Source organism: Phaeodactylum tricornutum, chromosome 1 (genome assembly GCF_000150955.2).
Source record: "Phaeodactylum tricornutum CCAP 1055/1 chromosome 1, whole genome shotgun sequence".
Lineage (NCBI taxonomy): Eukaryota > Bacillariophyta > Bacillariophyceae > Surirellales > Neidiaceae > Phaeodactylum > Phaeodactylum tricornutum.
Window position 1 is genome coordinate 1273939 of NC_011669.1, and position 27138 is coordinate 1301076.

Below are 27138 nucleotides of genomic sequence, written 5' to 3' on the forward strand. Positions count from 1 at the left end.
CGATGCCTACGTTTACATGCGAGGCTGCTTCACGACATCCCGCCCAAAAGAGTCGGGTTGTAGAAGATCTTTCTTGAATAGTGCGTCACTTGAATACGTCATCTCGATATCGATTCTTTGTCATCCTCTACTGAAGTGCGTGATTTTGCTCACATTTTTTGGAATCGAACTCTTCCCGACTGGCCATGGCACCCTTTCTATCCATCTGTCGTCTCCTCTTCGTCCCTCTCATGTCTTTCACCGTCAACAACAAGACACTGACCTTGTGGAATTCGGGAACCTGACCTTTTGCCCAACGACCGTGGATTGCGTTGCTAGAAAAGGAGGTTGACTTTGAACACAAGTTGATTGACCTCGCCAACAAACCTGCGGAGTTCGAAACAAAATACGCGACAGTTAGCGATGAGCGATCCAAGGTACCACTTCTAGAGCACAACGGCAAGATTATCATTGAAAGTGAAGTAGTAGCCAAGTACGTGGCTGTGAATATTGTTGGTAAAAACGATATCGACTTGTTGGGCGACGACAGCGAAGTTGAGGGATTTTTAAAAGTATGGCAGCCGGTGCAGCTTGCCTTCACCAATACACTCAGAGCGAAGAACGACGACGAAGTTAAGGTGGCAATCGACTCATTTTTTCAATCTATTGAAGAACTGGAAAATTACTTGGACCCGACAACTGTATTCGTCTGCAAATCCTTCTCGCTGGCCGAATGCCTTGTCGCTCCTTGGGTGCACAGAATGTTTCTGACCTTGGAGCATTTTCGAAATATAAAACTTGGCAACATGCTCACGCCGTATCCACGTACAGCTCTCTGGATGACAGCAGTCCGTGATCGCCCATCGGTACAGGCTAGTGCAATTCCGATGGATAAGCTTCTGCCTTCGTATCGAAAATTCTTCGTGACGTACGTGACACCAGGCGCACCTGCTGCCTCGGCTGAAAGTGCACTGTAAAGCTGATTGTCGGATCTCATCTTGATGCGAATGACGTTGGATGGCGGCCTTCTAATTTAGGAAAAGCCAACTTGCCGAAAAGTCATCAAAGTGACGGTGCGTTGATCTCCTTTCCAACCGCAAATTTGTATCTTATGGGACACTAGATCCCGACTCACTTGATTTGGAGAGCAGCTGCTTATGCAATGAGCCATGACCAGTTTTGAGCCAAGGTCTCGGTATCATCCTTCTGTTCCCTTGCTATCGGTATGAAAAGTGAAAGTAGCATCAAGTTACATCAGATATAATTTAAATACCAATAAATTACTTAGATAATTTGTCTCTTTTACTTTTGAAAGTTTGCATTTGAAATACATCTTACGTCAGAAGCCAGCACATAGTTACCGTTTTGATTTCGTCAGATAGCTTGACTATGAATGACTACGAATACAAACGACATAATGAGAATGATTGCGTACGAAGGCTCACAATCAAATCGAAATCGACGTTTCTTGTAAGGGTGAAACCTTCAGGCGTTTTCGCAAAGTTCTCTTGAAAGCAATCATTATGAAGACGCCTTTGCTACTTTTATCGATTTGGAGTAGCTTCTTTATATCAGAAAATTCGGCGTTCTCTCCGCCTTTCGTTTCTGTGTTCGGCAAGAAAAGGGACACTGAGATACACGAATCAAAGCCACTGCAACTCAAAGATGTTGTCCAGAAAGTAGCGGTTACAGGTGCGACCGGCCGTACAGGGCGTCTAGTAGTTGAAGAGCTATTGGAACGCGAAGTCTCCTCCGTCGTAGCCATAGTCCGTGATACCAAGAAAGCTGCCGAAATTTTTCCGAATCCTCCCGATAATCTACAGATAGTCCAAGTCGACCTCTTCGACGAAAACCAGATCAAGGTACTCTGTGAGAGCTTGGATGCGGCTATTTGGTGTGCAACTGGGTTTTCCAGCAATGCGGATACATCCCCTCTGGAAAGAATGAAGTCGCTGTTTGGCATCGCTACAAAACGTACAATCGATACTGTCGGTCTACCTTCATTCGGGAAGTATCTTTCGGCTGTTCAGGCAACTGGTGGTGAACCTCTTCCAAAAGTGATTCTCTGCAGCTCGGCGGGGGTAACCAGGCCCATCTGGGATGACGCCAAAAAGCAAAGGTTTCCTGGTGCCGCCAATATTCCAATCGTTCGCCTTAACCCGTTTGGAATTCTTGATATTAAACGTATGAGCGAAGAAAAGCTCCGCGATACAGGTGCCGATTATTGCATTGTTCGGCCATCAGGATTAAACGATAGCTGGCCCGCAGGATCACGGCCGATTTTTTCACAAGGTGATGTCGCAGTGGGACGTATCAATCGTAAGGACGTCGCTAAGGTCCTTGTAGATGTTCTGACAGCTCCAGAGGCTACGGGGAAAACGTTTGAGACGACGGCAGTTGCAGGCTACCCCAAGGCGCCTTCCATAGCTCCCGTGCTTTCACGTCTACGAAAGGACTCTGAGGGTTTGCCTTCAATGGAACAGATTGAAGGAACCTACACCGCTATGCAGCAGTTACTCCCCGGTGAACAACAAGATGCTGCTGCATTGGCAATGGGGCAGACCTATGAGCAGCTTGATAGAGGCGAAGAAGGACGTCTTGGAAAACGTGGCCAAGAAAAGCTGTCGCAGATTCGAGATTAACGAGAGGAACAGTATAGTTTTTAAGTGAACAGTTTAATAGAAACGGTTGTATTGTGTACAGATAGAAGTCATACACATATATCTCATCGGATATTGTTGTAACCTAGCTATACCGAAATATTGTTGCAGTAGTTTTGGAGGTAGCAAGAATGTATTTGTTGCGCGATTGACGCATTGCAGACGCCACAGAAAAAGTGCCGTTTTCGTGACCTCCGTGGTAGTAATAAGGATTCCGACCATCGCTCGAGCCAAAAATTGTCAGTCATCTCTTTATGTTACTGAAAAATTCACTGGCAAAACTTACGTTTTGAACAGTATGGCTAGTCTTCCAAGTGAATACGAGATCGATGCTGTACTCGATGCTGCCTTGGATGAGTTAGACCAAGATGATGACGACGATCGACAAAGAGAGCTGGACGAATCATCAAATGGGATTGCCGTTGATGTGTCAAATATGGCCCATTCCGCAACCAAAAGTAACTCGTATCAACATGAGACACCATTCGTGGGCCCGCTACCGCCACCTCGTGCCGCAGGCGATGAAGGGCTTAATGAAACAGACGCGATACTCTCCAGCATGATGAAAGAGCTACTTTCCGCAAATGGAGAAGATGTAGATGCCGCTGCGAGTGAATTCTTGGGAAATCTTATTCATGAAATACAATTTGAAACAACCGAAGCGCAACGCACGGATCCTGCACCCTCCCCCAGCGATGGTTCAAAACAAAGCCGAAGCTCGAACCCAAGCAAATCTGATAAAGAATCGAGCACTACAGTAGATGAGGCGATCTCAACCCTGATTGAAGATATGGCCAAGCAGGCAGGTACTGATGAGTTTGGAAAAGACGACTCATCGGATGAGACGATGCTAAATGACTTGATGCAAGGTTTTGCGGGCATGGGGGAAGGCTTTGATACGGACGCGGTTATCGACGGAATGATGGAGCAGTTAGTTTCGAAAGACTTGATGTATGAGCCGATGAAACAGGTCGCTCTGAAGTTTCCCTCCTGGCTAAAAGAGAAAAAAGACTCGATTACAGAGCAAGAATACTCAAAGTAAGTGAAGATTTTCTTCGTTCTATGTAGTCCTTCACGATTTGTACCGAAATTAACCGAGTTACTATTTCCAGCCGATGCAAACAGTCGAAGTGTTTTGAACGATTGGTGCACGTCTACGAAACAGAGCCCACCAATACCGGAAAGCTTATGAATCTGATGCAAAACGTTCAAGCATACGGTCAGCCGCCCAGGGAAATTATACAAGAGATCGCCCCAGGTCTCGAAATGGACGTGGATGGTATGCCAAAGCTTGATGCTTCTGGAATACCAACCGATTCGGACTGCTGCTCTATGTAAATATACTTGCTCGTTTAATGATTTAGTAAATTGCATTTGTGATACTGTCAAGCATTTTCGAGTGTTAACGGCAAACCTTAGCATGCAATCTCCAATCGCCAGAGATCATTTAGTCTGGTAGGGTTTTCATCGTCGCCGGACAGTCCACCAAAGAGAAAAAGCTGCGAACCCCCGTTGGAATCTTCGTGTGCATCTCCAGCTGACCAGCCGCGGGGACCAGGCCAGTTTCCGGAGTTGGCTGAAAGAATCGTTTCCTTGAGGGCACCTGTTTTCTCATCCAAAATTACGATATCATTTTCGAACCCACCCGCACCTTCGTGTCCACGATCAGAAGGATCGACCTCCCCGCCAAATATCAACGCGATCCCTGTGTTTGGAAACGATGCTGCAACAGACACACTGCGGGGCCGCATACCTTGTAGACCCGTAGACAACATTTCCTTATTCCACATTGATTTCGAGATATCAAAGGCCTGTCCATCGCATGTCTCTTCGCCGGCAAAGCCAGCCACGACGGCCAAATTGTTCCCGGATCCCAAAGACAGGAGATTGGGCCCCCCACGCCCTCGTAGCGCTGCGTTTCCCAGTAGATGCCACGTCATGGCGTTCAAGTCAAATCGGTACAGATCGTTCAAACGACCCGAAACTTGCCCACAGCCACCAAAGACAAACAAACTATCGCCAATACATAGCATCCGGTGAAAGGATCGTGCCTCAGGAATAATATCCGTTTGGGGAAAAATTTGCGTCCACTTTTCTGTTCCTGGTTCTCCTGAAGCATCCAATTTCCAGAGATCATTCATGGCTTTTTCTTCCATGGTAATACCAGCGCGTCCACCAAAAACGTAGACATTCTGGTCATTGTGTACGGCCTGCGCATGAGCAATACGGATGGGTGGGGAATTAGTAGTCGCATTGATCAACCGCCACACATTGGTGTCAACATCCAGCGCCCAGCACGAGCTCGCACTTTCAATGGGCGTACGAGCGACGTGTTCACCGCCGTACAAAATCAGACAACGGCCGTTGTTAACTACCGAAAGACCGTGTGAACTCCGAGCACAAGGCAAGCCATGGATGGGATCGGGTATCGGCTCCAACTTGGTCCAAGTGAGATTCATCGTTGATTCTGAAAAGTGAAGGGATCGGGATGAAAAGTAAGTGTGGACACCATCGAAGTACACGTATTGTATTATCTTTGATTTGGGATTTACTTTCCTGTTACAGTTAGGGGGGGTTGCAACCAGCTGTCCTCGCTGTCAGTTACGATGAGAGCTCTGATGATCCTTGGATGTGTCACAGTGACAGTTTGATTGACGTGGAATAGACAGACGACAATTCTACTCCAATGAGTCGTGGCTTATATCCCTGATCCAGAATTTCTGCAAAGAATCCAATCGAGTGATGTCATCATCTGGGTCAGCGATGACGTATTGAATCGTTGAGACGATCCGTGCGATGCTTTTTTCGCTTGCGCTCGAAACAAGCAGCTTTTGGCGAACGAAGATTGAAGTCTGTTTCTCATTGTGCTGCATTGTTCTTTTCGGCAAATCCTGAGAGATCATTCGTGTGCTCTTTTCATCGAAACCTTCACCTTATACGCTCGTTCATACCACCATGTCTGCTGCCACTGCAGGAAGTGCCGCTCGCACGATCGTCAAAGGCTCCAAGCTATGGCCTCACAAAAGCCCCGCTTTGACGGTACGTGTCGTGTTCTGTTCCACCTTTTTCGAACAAAAGCCTTGTAGACCGTACTGAACTTGTACACTATAGGCGTCTTTACAGCTGTGCTTGTAGGTGCCATGTGTCTCACACGTATTATCTTGCCTCGCTAAATTTTGCATTCCCAGAAAGCCATGGATAACACGTCTAATCTCAAGATTTCGGAAGAGCACGATATGCCGATGGGAAGCTGGTCTTCGGCACAGATCCGCGATGCCGTTTCCAATAGCGTCATGTTAACTTGGGCGCCTGGAAAAGCCCGCCACAACACTCCAATCATCACGCACGGAGAGGGCGTGTATCTCTATGATGACAAGGGGACGAAATTTTTGGACTGGACCTCGCAGGCAGTGTGCTCTAACATCGGATACGATCTTCCCGAAGCAGTGATTGAGGCCACAACCAAGCAAATGTCGACTCTTCCGTTTGTATACGGTGGCCTTGGTATCTCTGAAGTTCGAGCGCGACTCAGTAAGCTCATGACGGAACTTCTTCCCGGAGATTTACAGGGAATGGTCTTTCCGTCGTGTGGATCGGAAGCGAACGAAGCAGCCATCATGATGGCGCGTCGCTACACAGGAAAGTACAAGGTAATCAACTGGTACCGTTCCTATCACGGAGGGACGTCCAACTCGCAACAAGCAACGGGGGACTTCCGCCGATGGTTCGGTGGCGATCACGTTCCCGGCTTTGTCAAGGCTTTCCACCCCTTTCCACTGTTTTGGGACTTGGCGGGGGCGACGGAAGAAGAACGGACACAGCACGCCCTCAACATGCTCGAAGAACAAATACTGAACGAAGGTCCCGACTCAATCGCTATGGTCCAGTTTGAGTCGGTCATCGGCGGTGGCGGTGTGCTCGTTCCTCCCAAGGGGTACATGCAAGGAGTCCGTGCCATGTGTGACAAGTATGACATTCTCATGCATTGTGATGAAGTCATGGTCGGGTTCGGGCGCACCGGAGAACTGTTTGGTTTCCAAAATTACGAAGGAGTAATTCCCGACATTGTAACTGCTGCGAAGGGCGTGACCTCGGCAGCTCTTCCTTTGTCCATGACGGCTTGCCGCAAGCACATTATGGAAGCCTTTGAAGAAAAACCATTGGGCTGGGGATCAACTTATGCGTCGCACCCTGTCGCAATGGCTTGCGCTTACGAAAACATCAAATACTTGATCAAGAATGATGTTATTGGACACGTGCAGCGGCTTGCCCCTACCCTCGAAAGCGAAATGCGCAGATTGACCGAGAACCATCCGTCTATTAAGCAATACCGTAGTATTGGTATGTTCGGTTGCTTCGATGCTCACTTACCGGACGGTTCCAACCCACAGCTTCAGCACACGGCTATTGACAAAGCCTTTGTCGAGTATAAGAAAGCCTATACCGCCAATGGCCTCATTGGTCTACTCCGCCCCCCACACATGCATGTTGCGCCACCGCTCGTTATCTCTGAAGAAGAACTTCTGGATGGGTTTGATCGACAGGACAAAGCTCTCTACGCCCTTGATGACGCTCTCGGCTTCTAAGGATTCTACGCACTCAAATTGATTGGAAAAGATTTATAGATTCGCGGGCAATGCGATTGCTTAGAAGTTCCATAAAACTCAATAATATATATATTTCTACTTTTTGTTAGTTATTTATAGGTGCTTTTGTGTGAGCGAGATGATACCTGACGGCTGACTGCGTTTACTTCATGTCGATTTGCTCGGCGAGCTCATTCATAGCCTGAAGGGCTCTCTTCGATTCGATGCGCGCATCTTCAAAATACTTTTCTGGAGGCGTCGAGGAAGAAGATGTTGATACAAAGATTGCCATGTATGCGGCTGAATCAGCTCCGCGAAGCGAGGCATCCACCTCATTCATTGTTTCGGTGAACTCGATCACATCCTCCGCTTTGTCCTGGAGGCTCCGCATGACCTTGCTGATTCCCCAGAGACCGGAGGTAGTACCGACAGTTCCCAGATACCGTCGAATATTGTCGCCACCGCCGGTGCAAATCTGATCGAAATTGTCAAGGAGGTACTTTAAGCTCTTGCGGCCTTCATTAAACCGCGCCAAAGCCTCTTCATCGGTCAAGTCTTTGCCAACTTTGAAGACATTTTGGTCGCTCTTCATAGCAGCGTTGGCAAACCCTACCGACGTCATCGTCGATAGGATGAATGACTGCAACGAAATTTGCAAGCATTTGCGGCGACTTCCAGAAGACAACGTTGTTTCATCTTCTAATGACGCATACAGAAGTCCTCGTCTTGCTGGACTGATCACTCGACTTGTTCCCTGACGCACAAGGACTCGAGGAAATCCGTGGCAACCAGGCAGTAGCAAAGGCCCAAGGACTAGAATTAGCGTCGCAACAAGTTCAGTTCGTAATAGTATTCGGGTCGATGTCGTCATGGTGATTGCTGGTTTCGGCCAACATGTAACTAGTTCCTTGACTGTAATTTTCCATTTGATTGTGAGAAATCCTCTTCGGTACTCGATTTGCCTTCTGATGTGACTGTGTTAGGCAATTTCAATCATATACGTACGCGTCCCACGTGATGTTTATTAGTCGTTTGTGCTTTGCATGTCGACAATACCGTTACTGCCTAGAACTACCTGGTTCACTCACTGTTAGCGATCCACCTCGGAGTACGGTCATTCTCCAATGTTTCACGGCTTGGGGCACGATTTACCCTGTGGTGTCGCCTGCGACAATGACCGAGGCCTTCCTCTGCGTGCCACATCCTTTTGAGGCAAGTATACCTCGATGGTAGGAAGAGAAAAACCCGAATTGAAGTGAAGAGTTGCGTCAAGACCAACAGAACGGCCAATTAAGCGTTTTGTCACAAAACGAGCTCATCCAGAAGCATTATGGGGATCATAATGAGCCGCTTGTTTGAGGGCCTATTTGGTTCGAAGGAAGTACGTATTTTGATTCTCGGTCTCGACAACGCGGGTAAAACAACAATTTTGTATCGGTTGCAGAACGAAAGCGACGAAGCAGTACAGACTATTCCGACAATTGGATTCAACGTTGAAACACTGCAATATAAAAACATCAAGGTATGTTGTTTCAGGTGTGCCGCCTATCATAAACGCCAAACCGGGCCACTTCGTCTCATTCAATCCTTTCGTTCAGTTCCAAGTATGGGATCTGGGCGGCCAGACGAGCATTCGACCGTATTGGCGATGCTATTATCCAAATACAGATGCTATTATTTTTGTGGTCGACAGTGCCGATACTGAAAGAATGTCTGTTGCGCGAGGAGAGCTTGCAGCTATGTTGGAAGAAGAGGACCTGAAGGATGCTATTTTGTTGGTTTTTGCGAACAAGCAGGATCAGAAAGGGGCTATGGATGCGGAACAAATTAGCGATGCTTTGGGATTACCAGAAGTTCGGAACAGACAGTGGTCAATTCAAGAGACTTCGGCATTGAAAGGTAAGGGTCTCTTTGAGGGTTTCGACTGGCTCGTCACATGTATTAAAGGCGACGAGTCGTAAATATGATCGCAAATTGACATAATAACCCTAGGTTACTGTGGCTCCTCAAATAAATAAGTCGATCTATACCATGTCCGCTTTCGCTTTCTCGATCATCTCACCAAGCTCGCCAGACTGATACATTTCAATCATGATGTCGCTCCCTCCAATAAATTCCCCAGCTACGTACAGCTGGGGGATAGTAGGCCACTGGCTGTACAATTTGACGCCTTCACGGATTTTATCGTCAGAAAGAACATCGACTGTCTCGAAATCGATCTTGAACGACTCCAGGATCTGTACCGCCGTATTCGAGAATCCACACTGAGGGAATAGTTTATTTCCTTTCATGAAGAGAAGGACCGGCTTTTCCTCAACGAGGTTCTTGATGCGATTCTGAGTCGAATCCGGGGTCTCCTGAAGAAAATCGTCCGCCATATCTGCCATGCTCAAGGAGTGCACGCCATGCGAACCTGCCACGGTTCGGCTTACAAACGTTGTCACCGGCAGAAATGCTCTGGTTCTTAGACAAGTCAACGCCAGAATGGCAAGAAAAAGAACTCTGTTAGTCGTCATGGTCGAAGTGATAGGGATGCGACGGTGACAGTGACGGCGCAAGCTTCAAATGAAAACCAGTCAGTACACTGAGATAAAGTAGTGGGTCTTGTGATTAGAGAGTTTCACCTCCTGACGGCACCCCGTCAAGTAAGAGCTACTACGTTCCCAGTCAAGTTTTTGCGTTGCTGCAGGACAAGATTTCGGAATGACGTCATCTCATGTTTTGTGATTCCTACTAGTTCCTATTTTAAGTTTTAAAATCCAAAACCTGCCAGACGAAAGCTGATTCCCTGCCAGTGACAGTCAGTCCAAAACACTTGTCAACATCAAACATGAGCTACACGCGAGGAATGTTCTATTCATAATTCAACCTGAAATTTGACTGGCTGAAAGATGCATCGGTCCTTTGCAGATGCAATCAAAGGAGTTGATTGCGATCCGAAAAAAGCAGAGCGACGTCAGGAACACTTTGCTTGGAATGTATCGGCGCAGCCACGCGTTTTCCCAATTCCTGATGCAGCGAACAATCCGGGAGATTGTGCAACGGCTGCACCGACACATCCCCTGTCGTTGAATTTTCCAGCGCTCCACAGCAAGAAGATACAACATCAAGAGATGGGATTAAAGCATTCGAAAAGGCAGAAACCGCAGCTAAATACGAAGAGAACCGAGGAACATCCACCCCGAAGCCATAAGCTAGCGCCGTCGAAAAAAATCTTGACGAAAAAGAAGCCAAAACTTACAGCAAACAACGAATCGACAAAAGATTTTTCTACGCCGACACCCGCTGATTTTCAATCGTCGGAAAAAGGAAGAAAAAATTATCTTCAAAATACCTCGCCTTCCAAAACATCCTTCAAATATGTGAATAGGACCGATGCTTCTATGCTTGAAAGGAACAATTTTGAAGCAGCGGCAACAAATCGAGATGGTACGAATGCACGATCTATCGTCCAACGTAATTCAAAAACAAATTCAGAATTACGGAACAATAGTGACAGCGCCCACGATTTGCTCAAGCTTATGCGCGATGGAAAGATGGTTGTTAAGAACAAGGGGCGACAACGAATTCGACCTCAAAAGAAGAAGTTCTCCGCCTTGAAGAAAAAAGTTTTGGAGGAACGGTTACGGCGGTGGCGCGATCTACACCCCGAAGACTCCCTTCATAGTGTAGAGCGTAAAGCAAGTTCCCTTGTATGTATTATCGGATTAACAAGCGAGGACGAACTTGAAGATGATGATGAGTACAACGAAATTCGATTGGACCTACTGGAAATGGCTGAAAAGATCGGGCAAGTGGAGAATTGTTTTGTTTTTAGACCACCAGACTGTCGACATATGGGCGATACGTTTCCATCGTTCGTCAAGTTCAAATTACCGCAGCACGCAAATGCAGCTGTCGACTGCTGGCATGGTATTACAATGGGCGGTAAAACGCTGAATGTGTTTGAAATAGACGAGGCACTTGATGAAAAACCAGATTTTGACTGGCAAGGATCCTGCCTCGCCTCGCTGAAAGCTATTTCTAACCAACCTGATTGCGCACCAAGTCTTTCCCGAACTGAAATGCACATAGAAAACGTAATAACCGTTGAAGATCTAAAGGATGAGGAGGGTCTTCAGGAAAGCCTTTCGGATGTTGAGGGAACTCGCTGCGCGATACGGTGATGTAAAAGATATTCGACTAAAAAAGGATCCCACGCTAGGGCTTGTTCTTGTGTACGAGGTTTCTTTCGTCGAGGCTCAAAAGATAGCTGAAAAGCTCAGCAAGCACATTCTTGGGGGGCAGCCTCTACATGCTACGGTAGTTTCAAAAATACCAATTCAATCTCCTCAATCTAGCTCCACTGTCATCGTTACGAATGTTCTCACTGAAGATGATTTAAGTGATACTGATTGCCTCCAGGAAAGTTTGGATGACCTTCGAGAGTTAGTAGGAAAGCACGGTGTGGTCAACGCCATGTCTGCCAATATAAGTGCAGATCCTCCGTTTATCAGCATTCAATTAAGTTGCTTCGAGGAAGCAAATGCAACTGCTCATGCGTTGAACGGTGTGCTACTAAGTGGTTCTATTGTTTCTGCCACAACAGCTTGCAAAATGCAAGCAATTCCAAAACCGATCGGTACAACGGCGATGCCTGAAGCTGTTCGTATGTTTTCGGGCGACAAGCTTATTCCAGACCGATTCATTGAGTGCAAGCGAGTGCCCAAAGTCTCAGGTATAACAGCACCACGACCATACGCAACGCTGATATCTGATGAATCTGTGAAGCCTTTGTTAACAGAAATGTTTGGTGAATTAATGCGTCTTCAAAAACGGGCAGTTGATGAAAATAATACGAAAGTGAAGCGAAGGCTAGTAATGGGCCTTCGTGAAGTTGCTCGAGGCATTCGATCGCATAAGGTGAAGTTGGTCGCCATGGCGAACAATCTTGACGACTATGGAGCTATTGACGAGAAACTTCAAGAAATTTTAGATTTGGCAGACGAGAATGAAGTCCCAATCTTCTACGAGTTCACCAAGAGAGCTTTGGGCAAGGTGATGGGTAAAACGGTGAAGATTGCTGTTGTAGGCGTTCAGAACGCGGAGGGGGCTCATCAACAGTTCAAGAAGCTGCTTGCCATTTCAACAAAGGCGATCACTAGATAGTCGATAATCTTAATTGTATCTTTTAGCTCGAAGATGCTACCATTAGTAAGAACAGCCTTGTCTTTTAATTCGAAGTGCTAGACGATTTTAAACGTGTTCACAATTCGAACAGCTTCTCATGTCTCATACCATCTAATGAAAACTTACTGTCTCCAAGCCCTTCATCAGAGACTGCCCAAAGCGAACTGGGGCTCCCCCACGGCACTTGCGATCCAAATCTTATCGATAGACCGAGGATAAAGCATTGCTATCAACCCAGATTTGTGTGCGGATGTTGGTCATTGACGAAATGTTGTGTTCATAAAGGGACTAGATGATGGAATTCTGGTACTGTTAGGAGGTTCGTGCGAGAACCTGCAATTGTCTCCGAAGCGGCAGCGACCTTCGGCAAAAAATTTACAAGGCTGCGTTTTGGTTGTGTGGCTGGGTCTTCCATTAGAATTTGGTGGAAAATCTCCAACTGATGGAAAAGGAGACGAAGAACCCGTTTGGCTGCCAAACGGAGAAGACGAGCCACTATTGAATGTGGAAATTACCTTGCTGGTCCCTCCAAACGGAGATGAGCTAGCAACAACCGAGCCAAATGGAGACGAGCCACTTGATGGATTTTTAAATGGCGAAGGATTTGGATGGGAAATACCATATGACGAAAGCATTGGGGTTGGCTTTCCAAACGGCGAAGCGGCTTGTGCGGGATTTCCGAATGGAAAAGTGTTTGGAATAGAAGAACCAGACGAAGGAAGGCTCATGTTTTGGCCACCAAAGGGCACAACGGTTTGTAAAGAATTTCCAAACGGAGAAGTACTTGGATTGGGTGCACTCACGGATAAAGGGACTGCGTTCGGCTTTCCAAAGGGGACGGAGGCAGCAGTTCCAAACGGGGACGGACTTGGAAAAGTGTTTCCAAAGGGGGATGACTTTTGAAGTAGAGCTGGCGACGAAGAAGCAACCTGTCCAAAAGTTGAAGTGTTTGAAGCTACGCCAAACGGCAATGCTTGCGTCTGTTTTGGCTGGAATGAATCAGACTGGTCCATTTTTGAGATACCTGATGTAGTATGAGATGTTGTCCCACTACCAGTAAAAGGGGATGCATTCAAAGGTGGCTTTCCAAATGCATCCGAGCTTGTTCCCGCTTCTACCAAGCTCTGACCAAAAGGTGATTGTTTCTTCGCAGTAATGCTAGGTCCCCCAAAACTAGGGCCAGAACTTACATTCGTTGAGCTTTGGCCGAAAGGGGGGACGCCCGTAGTCCCCGCATTTCCGGCAAACACCGAATGACCGAAAGGTGAGGGTGTTGATGTGCTACCGTGACTTCGCAAGAAGCTTGATCCATTGTAAAACTCCGCCAAAGCACGAGATGGAAGTGTACTTTGAAACTTTTCGTATCCTCCACTCATAGTCTTCTCTAACCGCATAGCGGAAGGCTTCCCAGTGGGCCCGTCATCCAATCTAGGCAAGACGTTCTCGTCGATAGCTTTCAATAGGAGCTTGAATTCTTCAGCGTGGATATTTGCGAGCATGTGACCTGCACCTGTAAGAAATGCATCCAGAACAGGTGCAACGATCAATGGGAGGGCTGTGTCGGTACTGCTTGGTAGCAAGGAAAGAAATCGCGTCATCCACTTGACTGCCCCTTCATGGCCGCCAAGCAGCGTATGATTTGCAGGACTTGAAGACATGATGTTTGCCACCATTGAAATTATGCCCTGTTATGAGAAATATGTTAGGCATGTGCATACAGCATCTCGATCACTTCTTCGACAAAAATTGAAGAAATTGTTGTTGACGCAGCAGCACCTACCTCAGTTCTGCCCAAAAAGCGCTCAAAGCTTTCAAAGTTGCCATCCGCGTGTTGCAACATGCCAAGGCTTCGCATCAGATCATCCTCGCTTGCATCTGGTGCAGGATCCGGCAAGCTCGGTATAGCTGTGGGGCAGACGGTGTATATATGGGCAGCAAGATTTGGACCGAGTTCTTTGTGATCAGTGGAAACCTGAGCCAACATATTTGCAAGAGGGAATCCATCACCGCGTTGACTAGTAAAAATATGTGAGTGTATGCATGCACACAAATAAGTGTCCATTGATAGATGCTAAACTCACCCGTTGAAGCCTTCGGCTTGGACCCGGACAATGACTTTGCTTGAGAGCAAATCAACAAAGTATCGTTTTCCTCTAGCCATTTCTGGGAGGAAGCCTTTGTTCCCCTCCTCGCCCTGCTCCTTGGCTTGTTTGTCTTCGTCGCGCGCTTTTTCAATAGCTTGTGATACATTATTTGCGACCTCTCTTATCTTTTGCGTGTTTTCAGAAAGAGTGTTGACCTTGCCGTTGACTATTTTCTTCATTTGTAATCGACGCTTTCCAACAGCTTTTGATTTTTCGAATGATTCTACTGAAGCCCGAATTAGCACAAGCTGCGCAACAAGCTTCTTGGCTTTGGCGATAAATTCATACTTCGAGGATCTTACAGCCTCTTCTTTTTCCGCAGCCCTCTGAGAATCTAGATTCTCTCGCTTGGCATTTTCCTGAGCGTCCTTTTCTTTCTGTCGCTCTTCATCTTTCAACGCTGTTTGTTTTTCTTTGTCCGCTCGAGCTCGGATATCCTCTCCTTCTTGTGCGACGCTGTCGAGCCGACGTTGTTCCGCACTTATCAATTCAGCCGTTTCTTGGTTTCGATGCAGAATCAATTGAAGGGCTTCGGCTGCTTCCAAATGGTCACGCTCCATCCGCCTGCGTTCTACGTCAATTTCATGCTGAATTTCGATCAATTTCTGTTGCGTTAACCGATTGGTGGCATCGAGATGTGTATTGGTAGCCAGCAAAAGCGGTGTCGTCAAGTCTCGTTCGTCAACCAAAGCGGCGGCCTGCAGCAGCTGAATTACTTGATCCACACAGTCATCTGTTGGTTTCCTTTCATTCGCGTAGCCAATAAGGGCTCTCGTGGATACTGTGTTGGGGTTCATATAGGTCGATAACGGTGGAAAGGATTGGATTTTGGAATCTATTGGGGTGTCAAAGAAGTTCTCGTCATGGGCATCGTCTATCGGGTAGAAGTAACCCCACCTACGTTTGTATTGCTCCATTGTTTCTGTCGGACTATGGAGAGAAATCCGAGTGCTCGACCGAAACCCCAGTGGATGCGGAGGCTCGTCTTCTTCATCGTCGTCGTCGCTGCTGTACTCGAGTTCGACGTCCACACCATTTAAAGCTAGTACCGTAGACTCGAAATCCCTAGACTTACTTTCTTCTTCATCGGAGTTTACATTTGTTAAACTGAATCGAGCCATGGAAGGACCGAAGACTGTCCAAAGAGTAGGGGAGGCGAGTCTTGCTAGCGTATGGCAAACAAAGGAGCTGACTCGAAAAATCTCAGTGTCTCTTCGTTTGACATTGAGCTGAGCACGGAAAGTATTTTGCCATTCTAGTGTTTCCCTCCTATTTATTCCTTTCACGGTTGTTGCATAGCGATTACTGGTATTTTTCGATTGTTTCCAGTTATGTCGTATAAGACACATGGCAGTATTGGCTGTGACTGTGAATTTACTTCTACTGACAGTGAGACCTGACTGTGAGAGTCGACTGTCAAACCTTCCATCACCCTCTCGAGCAAAACCCATAAGGGCATCAAACAAAGTCTAGTGGAGGACGTAAGGTTCGTTCAGAAGAGACAGACTCCAACGGACCATTGAACTACGACACAAGTTCTTGTTTACTCCGTCAACGACGCAGAATTGAAGATACTACACCAAGTGCAAATTGGATCAAGTTCCATGCATACAAAACCTGGCCCGGTCGTTCATCTTTTTCTCGTCCGACATGGTGAGACCGTGGCGAATACGCAAGGTATAGTTGTCGGACAATCCTCATCGGTGGGTAAATCGATTAGCGGTCACGAACACTCCGGTTACATATAACGCTGATCTTATTTTTCTACTTTTCCGGCCACACGTTAGCCACTCACCGAGCTGGGCGTGCAGCAGGCAGAGACACTAGGTCGAAGCGATTTGTTCCGCGAAAACTGCTCATTTTGGCGAATGTACTCTTCGGACTTAGCGCGCGCAGAAGACACGGCTCGAATCATACTTCGTAGTGCGGCTGTCGATGCAACTGAGCTCCGGTTAGATACAAGACTACGAGAGCTAGCCAAAGGTGCGAGACAAGGATACCCTAAGACGCTTTCCTACAATCAGGCTGTACAAAATCGCCAAGAGCAAGGGCACATAGGCCCTATACCAAAGCTAGAGTCAGAAGAAGACGGATGGCTTCGCGTCGCAAGTTGGCTCGATGAAGTATTAACCGATGCTATTGCGGAAGACGAAATGCGTAACAGAGGGCAACTTTGTGGAAAGAAGTCGTACAACGTTCTCGTTATCGCTCATGCCGGGCTACTTCGCGTCTTTCTAAAGAGAATGCTGGGGGAGGAACGATTGAATGGCCATCCTTGCGCTACACATGATGCAGACGGGAGGTTTCGCGTGCCCAACACATCAGTCACAATTCTAGATGTCTACGCCGAAGCGCACAAACAGAGCACTCTTAGTAAATTCGAGGGGCCTACTGGAAAGTCCGTTAATATTGTTCAATTGACGCGGACCACTCATTTTGACGATCATGCTCTCTTACTACTGTGACAATCTGGGCTAGCAATGCATCATTATCAGAACATAGGAAAATACGGCTCTACTCGACCGTCTGTCTACGAGCAAGACCACAAATTCCTTTTATGCATTTACGGAATGCCTGAGCTTACGATCTTTTTGACGCGATCCAGGCTATCTTCCTCCAAGGCACCCTTTTTCTTTCCACTTTGCTGTAAAGTCTTGCAATCGTCGAGGCCATACGGAGGATCGACCTGTACCTGATTCAGCACTATTATTGATTCGCCCTTCCAGACGACTTCATTGCAAGCTTTTAGCAATCGGTCAAAGACGGCTTGTCCCTGCACTGTAGCCTTTTAATGACACAAAGTATGAAAACATGCAGATAAGAAAAAGCTCAGATTCTGACGCTCCCATCTTGTTGGACGTACCTTTTGATTAATGTGTCTCAGACTTTCCTCTGCGAGGCGAAGGGCCCGTCTCTCCCTCTCTTCTAACGCTTTCTTTTGAACTTTTGGGAGAGGGTGCGAGAGAGGCGCCAGTCCGCTCTCCGGCGTAGCTTTGATAGACTTCGAGCTTATGACCCCACTCAAGTGGACGACTCTTATTTCAGACGCCAACGTGGTGTGAACGAGAGACTTCAATAAAACAATGGTCTGGGAGACCTCGTCTGTACAATACACAGTTCCTGAGACTGGCGCGGCTTCGTTTTGTAAAACAAACTCCCAAGCTGTATTGACCGGAAAGCGCACGTTCAGGGACTGCGACACAGTGCCAGTACTACTGGAACTTGCGGTCGCTCCTGTTCGTGTCGTCCCGTTCGCTTCACGCGCCATGGTATATAGGCTAGCCACGAGTTTGCAACCTTACTGGATTGGATAAGATGCAACCTGTTATGGACAATCAAGAAAGCGCTTCGCCACTGATACCTAGTAGACCGAGCTCTCCTTTTCCTCCCACTGTCAGGCCGCTCCATAGTGGCAACTGATTAACTGTAAAATTTGCGTCACTGTCAAATCTACACCATGACTCTGCGGCATAGTGCCAGCCTTCAACGTTTCAAAATTCACGACTTTTTAAATTCTAGATTCCTACAGAGTAGCTGTGGCTGATGCCAACCATTACAAAGAGCTTGTCCATATGTCAGCCTTAGAACAACCTAACTCACAGTCAATGCTCACAACGTCCTCGGTAAAAAATCGAAGAAAAGAAACAAAATGAGTGAACGTGCGTCAAACCCCGAGATGACAATTTCATTGAATCCAAATGCTCGTGAGTCTCCTTTGAAAATCGAATCTACCGAAGCGAAGGCAGCTGGGGAAGAAGGAACCGAGAATGCAGCCACCGCGGAGCAAAAAAATGCCTCGGAAACAAACAAAATTGCTGATACTCCTAAACCAACACACTGCGCTCAAGACGACGGTAAGCGTGAAATCGAAGCCGCAGCACTGCGCGAGTGGGATTTCTCCAACCGAAAAGTTATCCTTCAAAATATTTTTAAGTACGACGATACCAGAACTCTCAAAAAAACGTCGCTGAAATGGATAAAGCAGATGAAAGTGTTGTTTAATGTTGATGTTGAGTTTGATCGAATAAAAAAAGCACCGAAAGAGAGTTGGACAGTATTGACTCTTGCATCAGAGTCTATGGTGCAGCCATTCATTGACTTCATCAATAATACTGACGTTACTAACAAGAAAGGAGCCAAAATATACGCGAAACGTGCTGATGCTGAAGGTCAGGTCAGAGAGGGCGCGCGTTGCAAACGAGAAGTAGGATCGGACAATGTTGAAGACCAATCGTCTAGCAAGCGCCAGCGAGTGGAGGATAAAACGAAAGAGGCACGAAGGCCTGTGTCAGACGACGAGATCCGAGACAAAGTAGTACCATTGTGGAGGCTTCCATATGATAAGCAGGTGGATACGAAAATGAAGGAGATGATTAAGAAATGCGCAATGAAGATAGTCGCCGAGACAAAATCGCGATTTAGGTAAGTCTGCGAAGCACGTCGCAAGTTTTCATTGCGCAACCATCACCCACACACGTATTCCTCGCTATAGAGATTTGAGCCGAAATGAGAACCGAAACAATGTACAGGTTTATAAATGGTTGACAAAGCAGAGATGCATCGAGTTGTCTGATATGATTACAGCTCCTTCAAAAATTCGCAACAAAAATGAATTTACGTTTGGATACCGTTACCTTTTTGGTACTAATGGCGGCTGTAGCGATGAGATCAGCGAAGCAGATTTTACGAAGGTGCCGTCCGTTGGATTCATGGTCACTGGTTGGGCTGGTGGAGTCTCGAGACCCCATTGTTGTGAAAACATACCTCGGGAAGCGTGCATGGTCGTCGACATTGTCGACGACTTCCTGCAGACAAGCCCACTTCCACCTTATGATTCAAAATTTCACAAGGGATTTTGGCGCACCCTAACGATACGAACCTCTCGTCGAACAAAAGAGTGCATGGTTATCATCGTGCATTCTCCAGCATCTGGTGGGGTCGGTGACGCGGATGGATACGCGGAGCATTTTGAAAAAGAAAAAGAGCGGCTTGTGGCCTTGCTAAAGGGTGCTGAATTGCAAACTGAGGTTGCAGAATTGCAGCCACTAAAAGTTACCTCCATATTTTACCAAGAGTTCGAAGGTCTCTCGAATCCTAAGCCCGACCACCCAGTCCAGGTACGTCTTAGTTGAGAAAGAGATGCATCTAGATTCTGTTTTGTGCTTAATTTGTTGCTACTCCCATTTCTCCATCAGCACGTATACGGAAAGCAATTTTTGCATGAACGACTGGGCAAGTGTATCTTTCAAATATCTCCGGGAGCTTTTTTCCAGGTGAACACCGAGGGTGCCGAGATTCTCTACCAGCTTGTCGTAGACCAGATTCGAGAAGTCTCGCAAAATCCTAAAGATACTACTTTGCTTGACGTTTGTTGTGGAACTGGGACAATCGGGTTAACTTGCGTAACGGAAGGAGTGGTTGCAGAAGTTGTTGGGGTCGATATTAGCGAGCCGGCAATAAATGACGCAAGAAAGAATGCCGAGTTGAATGGATGTGGTCAATATGATAAGGATACCGGGGGACTTATACATTTTGTGGCAGGCCGAGCCGAACAAATCATGACATCTGTCATTAGTGATGCCAAGCAATCCGGTAAAAAGCTTGTTGCGGTGGTGGACCCCGCCAGGGATGGACTTCACGCTGACGTCGTAAGGGCTTTGAGGGCAAACGAGAGGATCAAACGCATTGTGTATGTGAGCTGCAACCCTACTGGCACACTCGTGCGAGATGCTGCGTTGTTCTGTGCTCCACCAACTAAGCGGTACAACGGCAGCGCCTTTCGAGTGGTAGCGGCAAGCCCGGTTGATATGTTTCCTGGAACTGCCCATACTGAAGTCGTCATGACATTTGACCGCCTGTCAGATAAGGATGCCTACGGACAATAGCAAATTATGCCAGCGCAAGCTCTGTATTTCACATTCGTGTTATTTTCTGTGTGCCTCCCTTGTGCATTTGTATGCGCGTAGTCGGAGGCGGCTAAATTGCTTGATTTCGAATTAGGGGGGAAGGCGAGACTCTACAGTCCACGCTTAAGCCCATACTCCCAAAAAGCTGAAGCTTTCTGCCTGCCGAGATTCACATTAATCGTGTTGAGAAGAATGCTCGGAATAAAGGGGACACCCAACTGGAAATCACAGGTTGGATGATGCTTCATCGTGAAGGCGCCATCCATATGATCTAGATACCATACATCATCTCCGACAACCAACGGAATCCATGTCGTTTGTATCAGCATTTCACGAAGTTCGACATAGTTCAATGGCGTCCTTGTGACCGGCTTAAGCCCAAACCAACCCGCTTTTACACTTGTAATTATGTGCACCAGAGACAAAAGATCTGTGTTTTCAGAAAGCGGATTAGGTTCCTGCAATAAGTCATCCAGGAATAAAGGGACAACGGAGAAACGACTAATTTCTGCATGATCCCATTTACTTTGAATTTCAAGGGCGGAGTCAAGCATCTCATTCATGGACCGATTCACAAGAGTTGCCACAACGCCTAGGCATCCCGCCGAATAGCAGTAGTAATTCATCGATGTCGGAGTTGGCAGACTCTGGAGCCGCCCTAGCGTAAACCAGAAGCCCGAAAATCCACCACCAGGAACGTACACGGAGTTTTGCTCCATAAAATCCTTGGTCGCGAGTGCAAACATCACGGAAGGTAGAGTCAGAGCAACAATCAAAGTAAAGAGAGCTCTGAGAGTGAATTCTGTTCTTGAAAGCCTTTTACGAAAAAAGTCACCATGATATACACAATTGACCAATGAGCTCATATAGCATCGCAGCGTTTCTCGAGGAGGGGTTTGCAAAGACTCAATAAACTTCGGCACAGGAGCTGAATTCAATAGACACGCCTCCTCCGATTGTATTCTAGGCAGATTTGCGGCGGATAGTCTCGGAGGAATATAGAGGAAGAGTCCGAAATTACTGTCAGGGGACCCTGTGAGCCTCGAACTGTCCAAATTCCTGTCGTCGGAGTACTTATCCCACCGCAACTGCAATTCCTTGTTGTGTTCCGATTCATCGGGGTCCGTAGACTTTCGCTTTGCTAGCGTAGAGTTAGAGAAGCAAGCTGATCTGTCATGAGGATCGGGAGCTATTTTGCCAGTATTTGGAGGCTCCTCATCCTGATCCAATGGCATCGGCCTTTGCTCCAAAGATACGTGGCTTCCTCGCCAAGCAATTCTTCCTCGAGGCATCACCTCGTCTTGATGGTCAGTTAGTTTTGCTCGCTTCGTCTCAGTGTGACATTCAGATCGAGAGCGCTTCGTACCGAAACATAAGTCCATGAGGGACGTCAGATTGCCTATTTGTGCTTCTTTAAAGGTAAGCAAAGCGACAGCCGAAACAAAAAGCCGATGAGAGCTTTTTTGTATTGCCTTTTCTAAAATTTAACCAACAATCATCATTGCGTCATCAAGTTTCTCTTTTGTTAACCTGCGTCATTCGATCGTGCTTCCAGACTGTAACGAAAATGTCTTAGGATCGGATTGACCTAATAAGTCTTTGCAGATGGTTAGATCAGTCAAAATTGCCCGTCCGCCTCCCATCCGGAGTCGTAATAATGACAAAACGAATGAACAATTCATAGATTCTTCATATTGCGCTGCCACAGATCTCTTTTTCCATACCGGATGCTAACCGGGATATGCTGCCAGTCACTATTGGAGCTCTACAAGTGCGTAAGAGACGGAGTTGACCACTTCGCCACAGATTCTGTGGTTAATCTCTGTATTTGCCTATGTAGCAATGGCATTAACTGTAAGCATTTGGTGGCGTATTCTCGCTTGATTGCGAGAATTCCGGTTTTCTATAATGATTAACTGTAAATCGTACAGATTTTGTGGTTAATCTCTGTATTTGCCTATGTAGCAATGGCATGTAGCATTTGATAGCGTATTCTCGCTTGATTCCGAGCATTCCGGTGACTCATTGTACTCCCGCCACCATTGGTGAGGAGGATAAACGCGAGTGAGACGCTGCCAATGGAGAGACGCTAGTCAGCACGCATCGACGATGCGCAGGAGAAGGCGAGTAGCGGCAACTGCCTACACTGTCAAAACTGTTCGCTCGTGTGCGGTGGCCGTATCGGCCGTCGGAACAATTGTTGCTAGAAATGTTTGATCCAGCAGACGACATTGAATTGCCCGCCATGGAACTCGAATCGTTCTCGTTGTTTGTTTCTTGTTGAGAAGCGAAAGAGGGTACACCTCTCTGCCCCGAGGATGCCGAGAACATAGTTTTGAGACGTTGTCTGGCAGCAACTACTCGTGGGGATCGATGTTGCAGACCAATACTGTCCCTAATCACCAGAAGAAAGCGTTCACGCGTTCCAGCAGAGAGGCGAGTATAATTCATCTCGTCCATAACGTTCAAAACTGCAGCAAAGGCCACCGTCGAGTTGTTTTCTGCGACGAAATACGAATCACAGATTGCCAATTCCGTCAAATACCGAGACAATTCTAACAAATCCTTGCGAACTGCAGAATTAGTCTCGACTGGTAAAAACAAAAGAAGATGAGAAACGAAGGCGTACTGCGTCGGAGGATGAAGCTTCCAGTTGAGAGCCATGATGATTTTCCATTCCATCTCCTCAATGTCCTGAGGGCCAAATTGACCCCGGCTAAGGTTCGCCAGGGTGCTGATTTTAATCTTTTTGCTGTCGTGTAGCTTAATAGCAATTTGTAGCGTCGTCAAGCTGGTCAATAGCGCCATATTTCCGTTACATTTATTGCCGCAGGTAGCCAAGTATCGGTCGAAGAGACTGAGGCTGATGGCAACAACCTCTCGGGACAAATCGAAACTGCAGTTGAATAAAACCAGACGTCGTGAGCGCTTGAGTCCAAACTACCTATTATATCTATGTCGCTCTTCCACAGATTCTTTCTCTAAACTTACTGGTCGACAACATTGTAACTCCATTGGCAGATCTTTTCCCTCCATGTTATGTTGAGGTGCGTCTGCACCTTTCTGTCGAATTCTACGGGAAGGAAATGCCGATACGAGTAGCAAGACTCTTCTTTCACATGCATGACACGGAACCGGTCTACGCTTTCGTCGTGTGAAAGCATACACATATCACTCATGATTACTGCAGCTCTCTCCATTCTCTTTGGTTGTAAGTGTCGCTTAAAGTGTGTTCTGTTAATCTCCTTAACCTTCCTCGAACTGGGCTGGGCCATTCACAGTCAACATTACAACAAGATGTGGTGGAGGTAGTGGATGCAGTGCTAACCCGGAAAGTAAAAGTCAGAGATTTACGGTTAGCATACTGTTAATTCTACAGCGCGACCACAACAACAAAGACGACGTCAATTGGAGGAGTTCGGGTGACGCATCTACGGAAATGAGATGGAATTAAATCCATTGGTGCAAACATTTCGACGAGATACAAGACTAGTTAGGATAATGCAAACGATAAATAGTGCTCACGGATAAAAATGTGGGACTCCACGGTTAAAGTTGATACAGATGACTGCGCTTTCTACCATGTTGTCACCGTCACACTCATCTTTATGTAAATTAAGTATCCCTTTCGATCGATTTGCTTCGAATCGTTTTAGTTTTGTCATGCTCTGAGGTGGAATGGTAGACAAAAATTAAAGGGGAAATTGTGGACTCACTATCAGTTAGAGAAATACTACTGCGGAACGAAATCGCCTACCTGGTATCTCGCTCTTGAACTGACTGTGAAACCGAGTGGTTTTGAACCCTGTCTCTATAATTGGGAGATCCAACATCTGTAGATGCCATAGAAACAGCCGCATGATGCCATAATCTTAGGTCGCACTAAGCTGTCTACTGTTCTTATTCGCTACTTCAAGTCGATGGTTCGCAGGTCAAAGAAGATCAGCAATCATTTATTTCTCTACCAGAACGACTAGGTTAGCTTGTTGAAACATTATATCGCAAACGAAAGTGTTGTTGACACGAATGGATAGTGATTTTTTCACCAAAGTTCTACAAGGGAATTTCATGTGCGTCTTCTCACGAATGCGTTGGTTCCAGTCCCGGGAGACCGACCCGATCCAGATGTACTTCCAAGAACGATAGGAAGCTCCGTCGGACTATTCTGTACTTCCTCCAGCAAAAAAGACGCCCGCCAGGGATCATAAGCCTTGCTGAAAACCACGATTGTAATTAACCACTGATAAATTATGTGTCATCAATTTCTGTCTCTTCGAAATAGAACATCTATCCCGCGGTTACGATGTCACTCAGACTTTAATTTCACTATTTGTTCGATCGTTGGAATAATGTTGGCTTCTTGGAGCGGGCAAAAGAGTTGGCCGACACAATAGCGTGACTGTGTAGAGACTACATATTTCCCGTACGTATCAAAGTCACATTGCCTGTGAGCTCTCAGTCAGTCGCGACGGCAGGCCATAAACGGAGCGCGCTACTCCTTGTTTGCAAGACGGACTAAAGTTGTGCTTCGTAGGAAAGCATTCCTCTACTACTGTCTCTGACTACATCAGGGTCGATTCTGCAATCAGACCGCAAGCTTTGATTTACATCTTGTGAATCTCTCAAAACTGTTTTGGATCATCGGTTGGTTTCTTTCACCGGTTTGTCAATCTTGCCAGTTTTGAGTATTCTCGGTTCGTGTTTGAAGCTTTCACCGTTGTCCCTGTCTTCGCAAACATTGTCGCATCACAAGTATGGGATATATAACGGAGGACGAGGCACTTGCGCGTGCGCTACAAGAGGAATACGAGGCCGAAGTTCGCCGCAGTCAACGGCGGAGGCTTCAACAACAACCAGTAGCAGCAGCTTCGTACCGGACACGGCGTTTCCCCGTTCCTTCCGCGCCGCCGCACCCAGCGATGGCGACCCATACTCCGGATGAAATCAGTGATTCCGAATTTGCCCGCCGTCTCGCCCAGGAAGAAGAAATTCAGGGACGTCGCAGTCGGAATCGAAATATGTCTGGAAACCGAACCGAACGCAGGAATGAGGGATTCCTTACGGGTTCCATGACTGATGGACAATACTCTCGTCAGAGCCATGCCCAAGACAGATCGAGTGTTTATCAAAGCAATAACGACCGACACGTTCGTTCTTCGTCTCGCAGTAATTATCCCCCTCCGGCGATAGTAACACAAGATAGGGACGACCCCTTCACGGGCCGAACCATCAATTTCGACGAGACCATCAAGGACAGTCGTGCTGCACAAGGAAAACGTACCACCCAAACACCCGCCACGTCTCGTTCCAATAGTAACTTGAATCTTGACGAAAACGGCGGCGATGCGTTATTCGACGAGGAACTTGCGCGACGGGTAGAGCAAGAACTTATGGACGAAGACTTGGCCAGGGAGTTCCAGCATCGCGAACAAACCAGGGTGTCACGTCGTGAAGCCCAACGAGTTGCAGTTGTTCCAGTTCGAAGGTGTACCTGGCGTCGACTTTGCAGCTGTTTGATACCACTTGCTATAATTGCTGGGGCTATTGTGGGGGTCCTTTTCTATTTTGGTATTGACAAGGACGATTTCACTGGATGGGTTCCCAGTCCTGAGGACTTCTACAACGAGGATCCTTTTGATCAGGTAAACCCAGAGGACGCCGATCGCTGGCGCGGTAACGGGCAGGGTCTCCAAATGGAAATTTTGAATGCGTTGGATGACTATTGGTATCCGTACTTCGTCCTAGCCGTTCAACAATGGGACAACGGAACACCAGATGCGTTGACGCTGTCGACGTCAATCAGGTCCCCAGAACCGAATTGTGAGCCAGTACAGGGAAAGCTTAAGGTTTGCAACGGAAACTATGGAGACACTCGTTGGCGCGGTATTAACCAGATCTTGCTGACCAATGGGTACATTATTGCGAGTTCTGCCAAAATGAATGAATTTTATCTCAGTGGCTCAGGAGATGATCAGATGCAGTACACAATGTGTAAGACCTTCAGACCTACAAAGGGACAGAATTGCATTAGAAAACATCTCACAATCCTCCTTCATTTCTCTTTCACTGTTACACTAGGTCACGAAATTGGTATGTTTCCTCTCAGCAAATCCGCATATCCTTTAAGATTCGATTTCTCACATTGTTGAAATTCTTTTACATGGCATCACATAAATAGGTCACGGATTTGGCCTCCCGCATACGGACGAGAACTTCTTGAATCGTGATTTGGGCAACTGCATGGACTACACGAACAACCCTCAAGTGAACAAGCAGCCTGACGATTCTAACTTCCAGTTCTTGGCCGACTTGTACGGAAACGTGACAGGAACTCAGTCTGTGGCAAGCAGTGAGGTTGTTTCTGACCAAGTTGCATCGGAGCCTGGAGATGGCCGTGCTCTTGCCTCACAAGATGCTGCCGATCGAGAACTTCCGGCATGGCTACTTTCGGCGTGGAGAGATCTGATTCCGCAAATAGAACAGCAGACCGAAGCTACAGACTATCACAAAGGTTGGCGGGTACTCCACAGTTCAAATTTTGGGGAAGCGCATGAACGCGATCTTGGTCAGGGCTTCACTCTGCAGGTTCACAAGCTCATGGTAGCTTCGGACGGCCATAAATAGGATGGCAGCAAGCAGTATAATCTGATTGATGTAAAAGTGAAATGAGAATAATTTATTTGCTGCTCAATTT

At 47.0% G+C, this 27138-nt stretch overlaps 15 protein-coding genes across 15 annotated transcripts; 8 read left to right on the forward strand and 7 right to left on the reverse strand.

The window, feature by feature from the left end:
• Window positions 1–185: 185 nt before the first annotated feature.
• On the forward strand, window positions 186–956 carry PHATRDRAFT_31925 (predicted protein; the record flags this gene model as incomplete). The annotated part of the gene is made up of 2 exons (XM_002176716.1): window positions 186–242; window positions 345–956. 2 exons carry the CDS (start codon window positions 186–188, stop codon window positions 954–956), a joined length of 669 nt encoding a protein of 222 aa, XP_002176752.1.
• Window positions 957–1457: 501 nt separating this feature from the next.
• PHATRDRAFT_42835 (predicted protein) lies at window positions 1458–2621 on the forward strand (the record flags this gene model as incomplete). The annotated part of the gene is made up of 1 exon (XM_002176717.1): window positions 1458–2621. Exon 1 carries the CDS (start codon window positions 1503–1505, stop codon window positions 2619–2621), a length of 1119 nt encoding a protein of 372 aa, XP_002176753.1. The 5' UTR covers window positions 1458–1502.
• A 316-nt stretch (window positions 2622–2937) lies between these two features.
• PHATRDRAFT_31927 (predicted protein) lies at window positions 2938–3977 on the forward strand (the record flags this gene model as incomplete). The annotated part of the gene is made up of 2 exons (XM_002176718.1): window positions 2938–3677; window positions 3752–3977. The coding sequence occupies 2 exons, from the start codon at window positions 2938–2940 to the stop codon at window positions 3975–3977; spliced, it is 966 nt and encodes a 321-aa protein (XP_002176754.1).
• PHATRDRAFT_42836 (predicted protein) lies at window positions 3974–5098 on the reverse strand (the record flags this gene model as incomplete). The annotated part of the gene is made up of 1 exon (XM_002177220.1): window positions 3974–5098. The coding sequence occupies one exon, from the start codon at window positions 5096–5098 to the stop codon at window positions 4055–4057; it is 1044 nt and encodes a 347-aa protein (XP_002177256.1). The 3' UTR covers window positions 3974–4054.
• An 834-nt stretch (window positions 5099–5932) lies between these two features.
• Window positions 5933–7225, forward strand: PHATRDRAFT_41686 (predicted protein; the record flags this gene model as incomplete). The annotated part of the gene is made up of 1 exon (XM_002176719.1): window positions 5933–7225. One exon carries the CDS (start codon window positions 5933–5935, stop codon window positions 7223–7225), a length of 1293 nt encoding a protein of 430 aa, XP_002176755.1.
• Window positions 7226–7388: 163 nt separating this feature from the next.
• Window positions 7389–8110, reverse strand: PHATRDRAFT_42838 (predicted protein; the record flags this gene model as incomplete). Its single annotated transcript, XM_002177221.1, has 1 exon — window positions 7389–8110. Exon 1 carries the CDS (start codon window positions 8094–8096, stop codon window positions 7389–7391), a length of 708 nt encoding a protein of 235 aa, XP_002177257.1. The 5' UTR covers window positions 8097–8110.
• A 445-nt stretch (window positions 8111–8555) lies between these two features.
• Window positions 8556–9186, forward strand: ARL1 (predicted protein; the record flags this gene model as incomplete). The annotated part of the gene is made up of 2 exons (XM_002176720.1): window positions 8556–8747; window positions 8824–9186. The coding sequence occupies 2 exons, from the start codon at window positions 8556–8558 to the stop codon at window positions 9184–9186; spliced, it is 555 nt and encodes a 184-aa protein (XP_002176756.1).
• A 63-nt stretch (window positions 9187–9249) lies between these two features.
• PHATRDRAFT_9035 (predicted protein) lies at window positions 9250–9603 on the reverse strand (the record flags this gene model as incomplete). Its single annotated transcript, XM_002177222.1, has 1 exon — window positions 9250–9603. One exon carries the CDS (start codon window positions 9601–9603, stop codon window positions 9250–9252), a length of 354 nt encoding a protein of 117 aa, XP_002177258.1.
• A 497-nt stretch (window positions 9604–10100) lies between these two features.
• On the forward strand, window positions 10101–12405 carry PHATRDRAFT_42840 (predicted protein). The gene is made up of 2 exons (XM_002176721.1): window positions 10101–11338; window positions 11400–12405. The coding sequence occupies exons 1-2, from the start codon at window positions 10117–10119 to the stop codon at window positions 12371–12373; spliced, it is 2196 nt and encodes a 731-aa protein (XP_002176757.1). The 5' UTR covers window positions 10101–10116; the 3' UTR covers window positions 12374–12405.
• On the reverse strand, window positions 12366–15659 carry PHATRDRAFT_42841 (predicted protein; the record flags this gene model as incomplete). The annotated part of the gene is made up of 5 exons (XM_002177223.1): window positions 12366–13518; window positions 13585–14079; window positions 14175–14409; window positions 14476–15580; window positions 15614–15659. 5 exons carry the CDS (start codon window positions 15657–15659, stop codon window positions 12652–12654), a joined length of 2748 nt encoding a protein of 915 aa, XP_002177259.1. The 3' UTR covers window positions 12366–12651.
• A 668-nt stretch (window positions 15660–16327) lies between these two features.
• On the reverse strand, window positions 16328–17923 carry PHATRDRAFT_42843 (predicted protein). The gene is made up of 2 exons (XM_002177224.1): window positions 17402–17923; window positions 16328–17323 (listed from the first exon to the last, which is right to left on the reverse strand). The coding sequence occupies exons 1-2, from the start codon at window positions 17804–17806 to the stop codon at window positions 17102–17104; spliced, it is 627 nt and encodes a 208-aa protein (XP_002177260.1). The 5' UTR covers window positions 17807–17923; the 3' UTR covers window positions 16328–17101.
• A 241-nt stretch (window positions 17924–18164) lies between these two features.
• Window positions 18165–20423, forward strand: PHATRDRAFT_42844 (predicted protein; the record flags this gene model as incomplete). The annotated part of the gene is made up of 3 exons (XM_002176722.1): window positions 18165–18960; window positions 19031–19655; window positions 19734–20423. Exons 1-3 carry the CDS (start codon window positions 18188–18190, stop codon window positions 20421–20423), a joined length of 2088 nt encoding a protein of 695 aa, XP_002176758.1. The 5' UTR covers window positions 18165–18187.
• A 131-nt stretch (window positions 20424–20554) lies between these two features.
• Window positions 20555–21893, reverse strand: PHATRDRAFT_42845 (predicted protein; the record flags this gene model as incomplete). Its single annotated transcript, XM_002177225.1, has 1 exon — window positions 20555–21893. The coding sequence occupies exon 1, from the start codon at window positions 21824–21826 to the stop codon at window positions 20555–20557; it is 1272 nt and encodes a 423-aa protein (XP_002177261.1). The 5' UTR covers window positions 21827–21893.
• A 573-nt stretch (window positions 21894–22466) lies between these two features.
• PHATRDRAFT_31939 (predicted protein) lies at window positions 22467–23252 on the reverse strand (the record flags this gene model as incomplete). Its single annotated transcript, XM_002177226.1, has 1 exon — window positions 22467–23252. The coding sequence occupies one exon, from the start codon at window positions 23250–23252 to the stop codon at window positions 22467–22469; it is 786 nt and encodes a 261-aa protein (XP_002177262.1).
• A 1682-nt stretch (window positions 23253–24934) lies between these two features.
• Window positions 24935–27133, forward strand: PHATRDRAFT_42846 (predicted protein). The gene is made up of 3 exons (XM_002176723.1): window positions 24935–26435; window positions 26523–26530; window positions 26619–27133. The coding sequence occupies exons 1-3, from the start codon at window positions 25199–25201 to the stop codon at window positions 27066–27068; spliced, it is 1695 nt and encodes a 564-aa protein (XP_002176759.1). The 5' UTR covers window positions 24935–25198; the 3' UTR covers window positions 27069–27133.
• The last annotated feature ends 5 nt before the right edge of the window (window positions 27134–27138 follow it).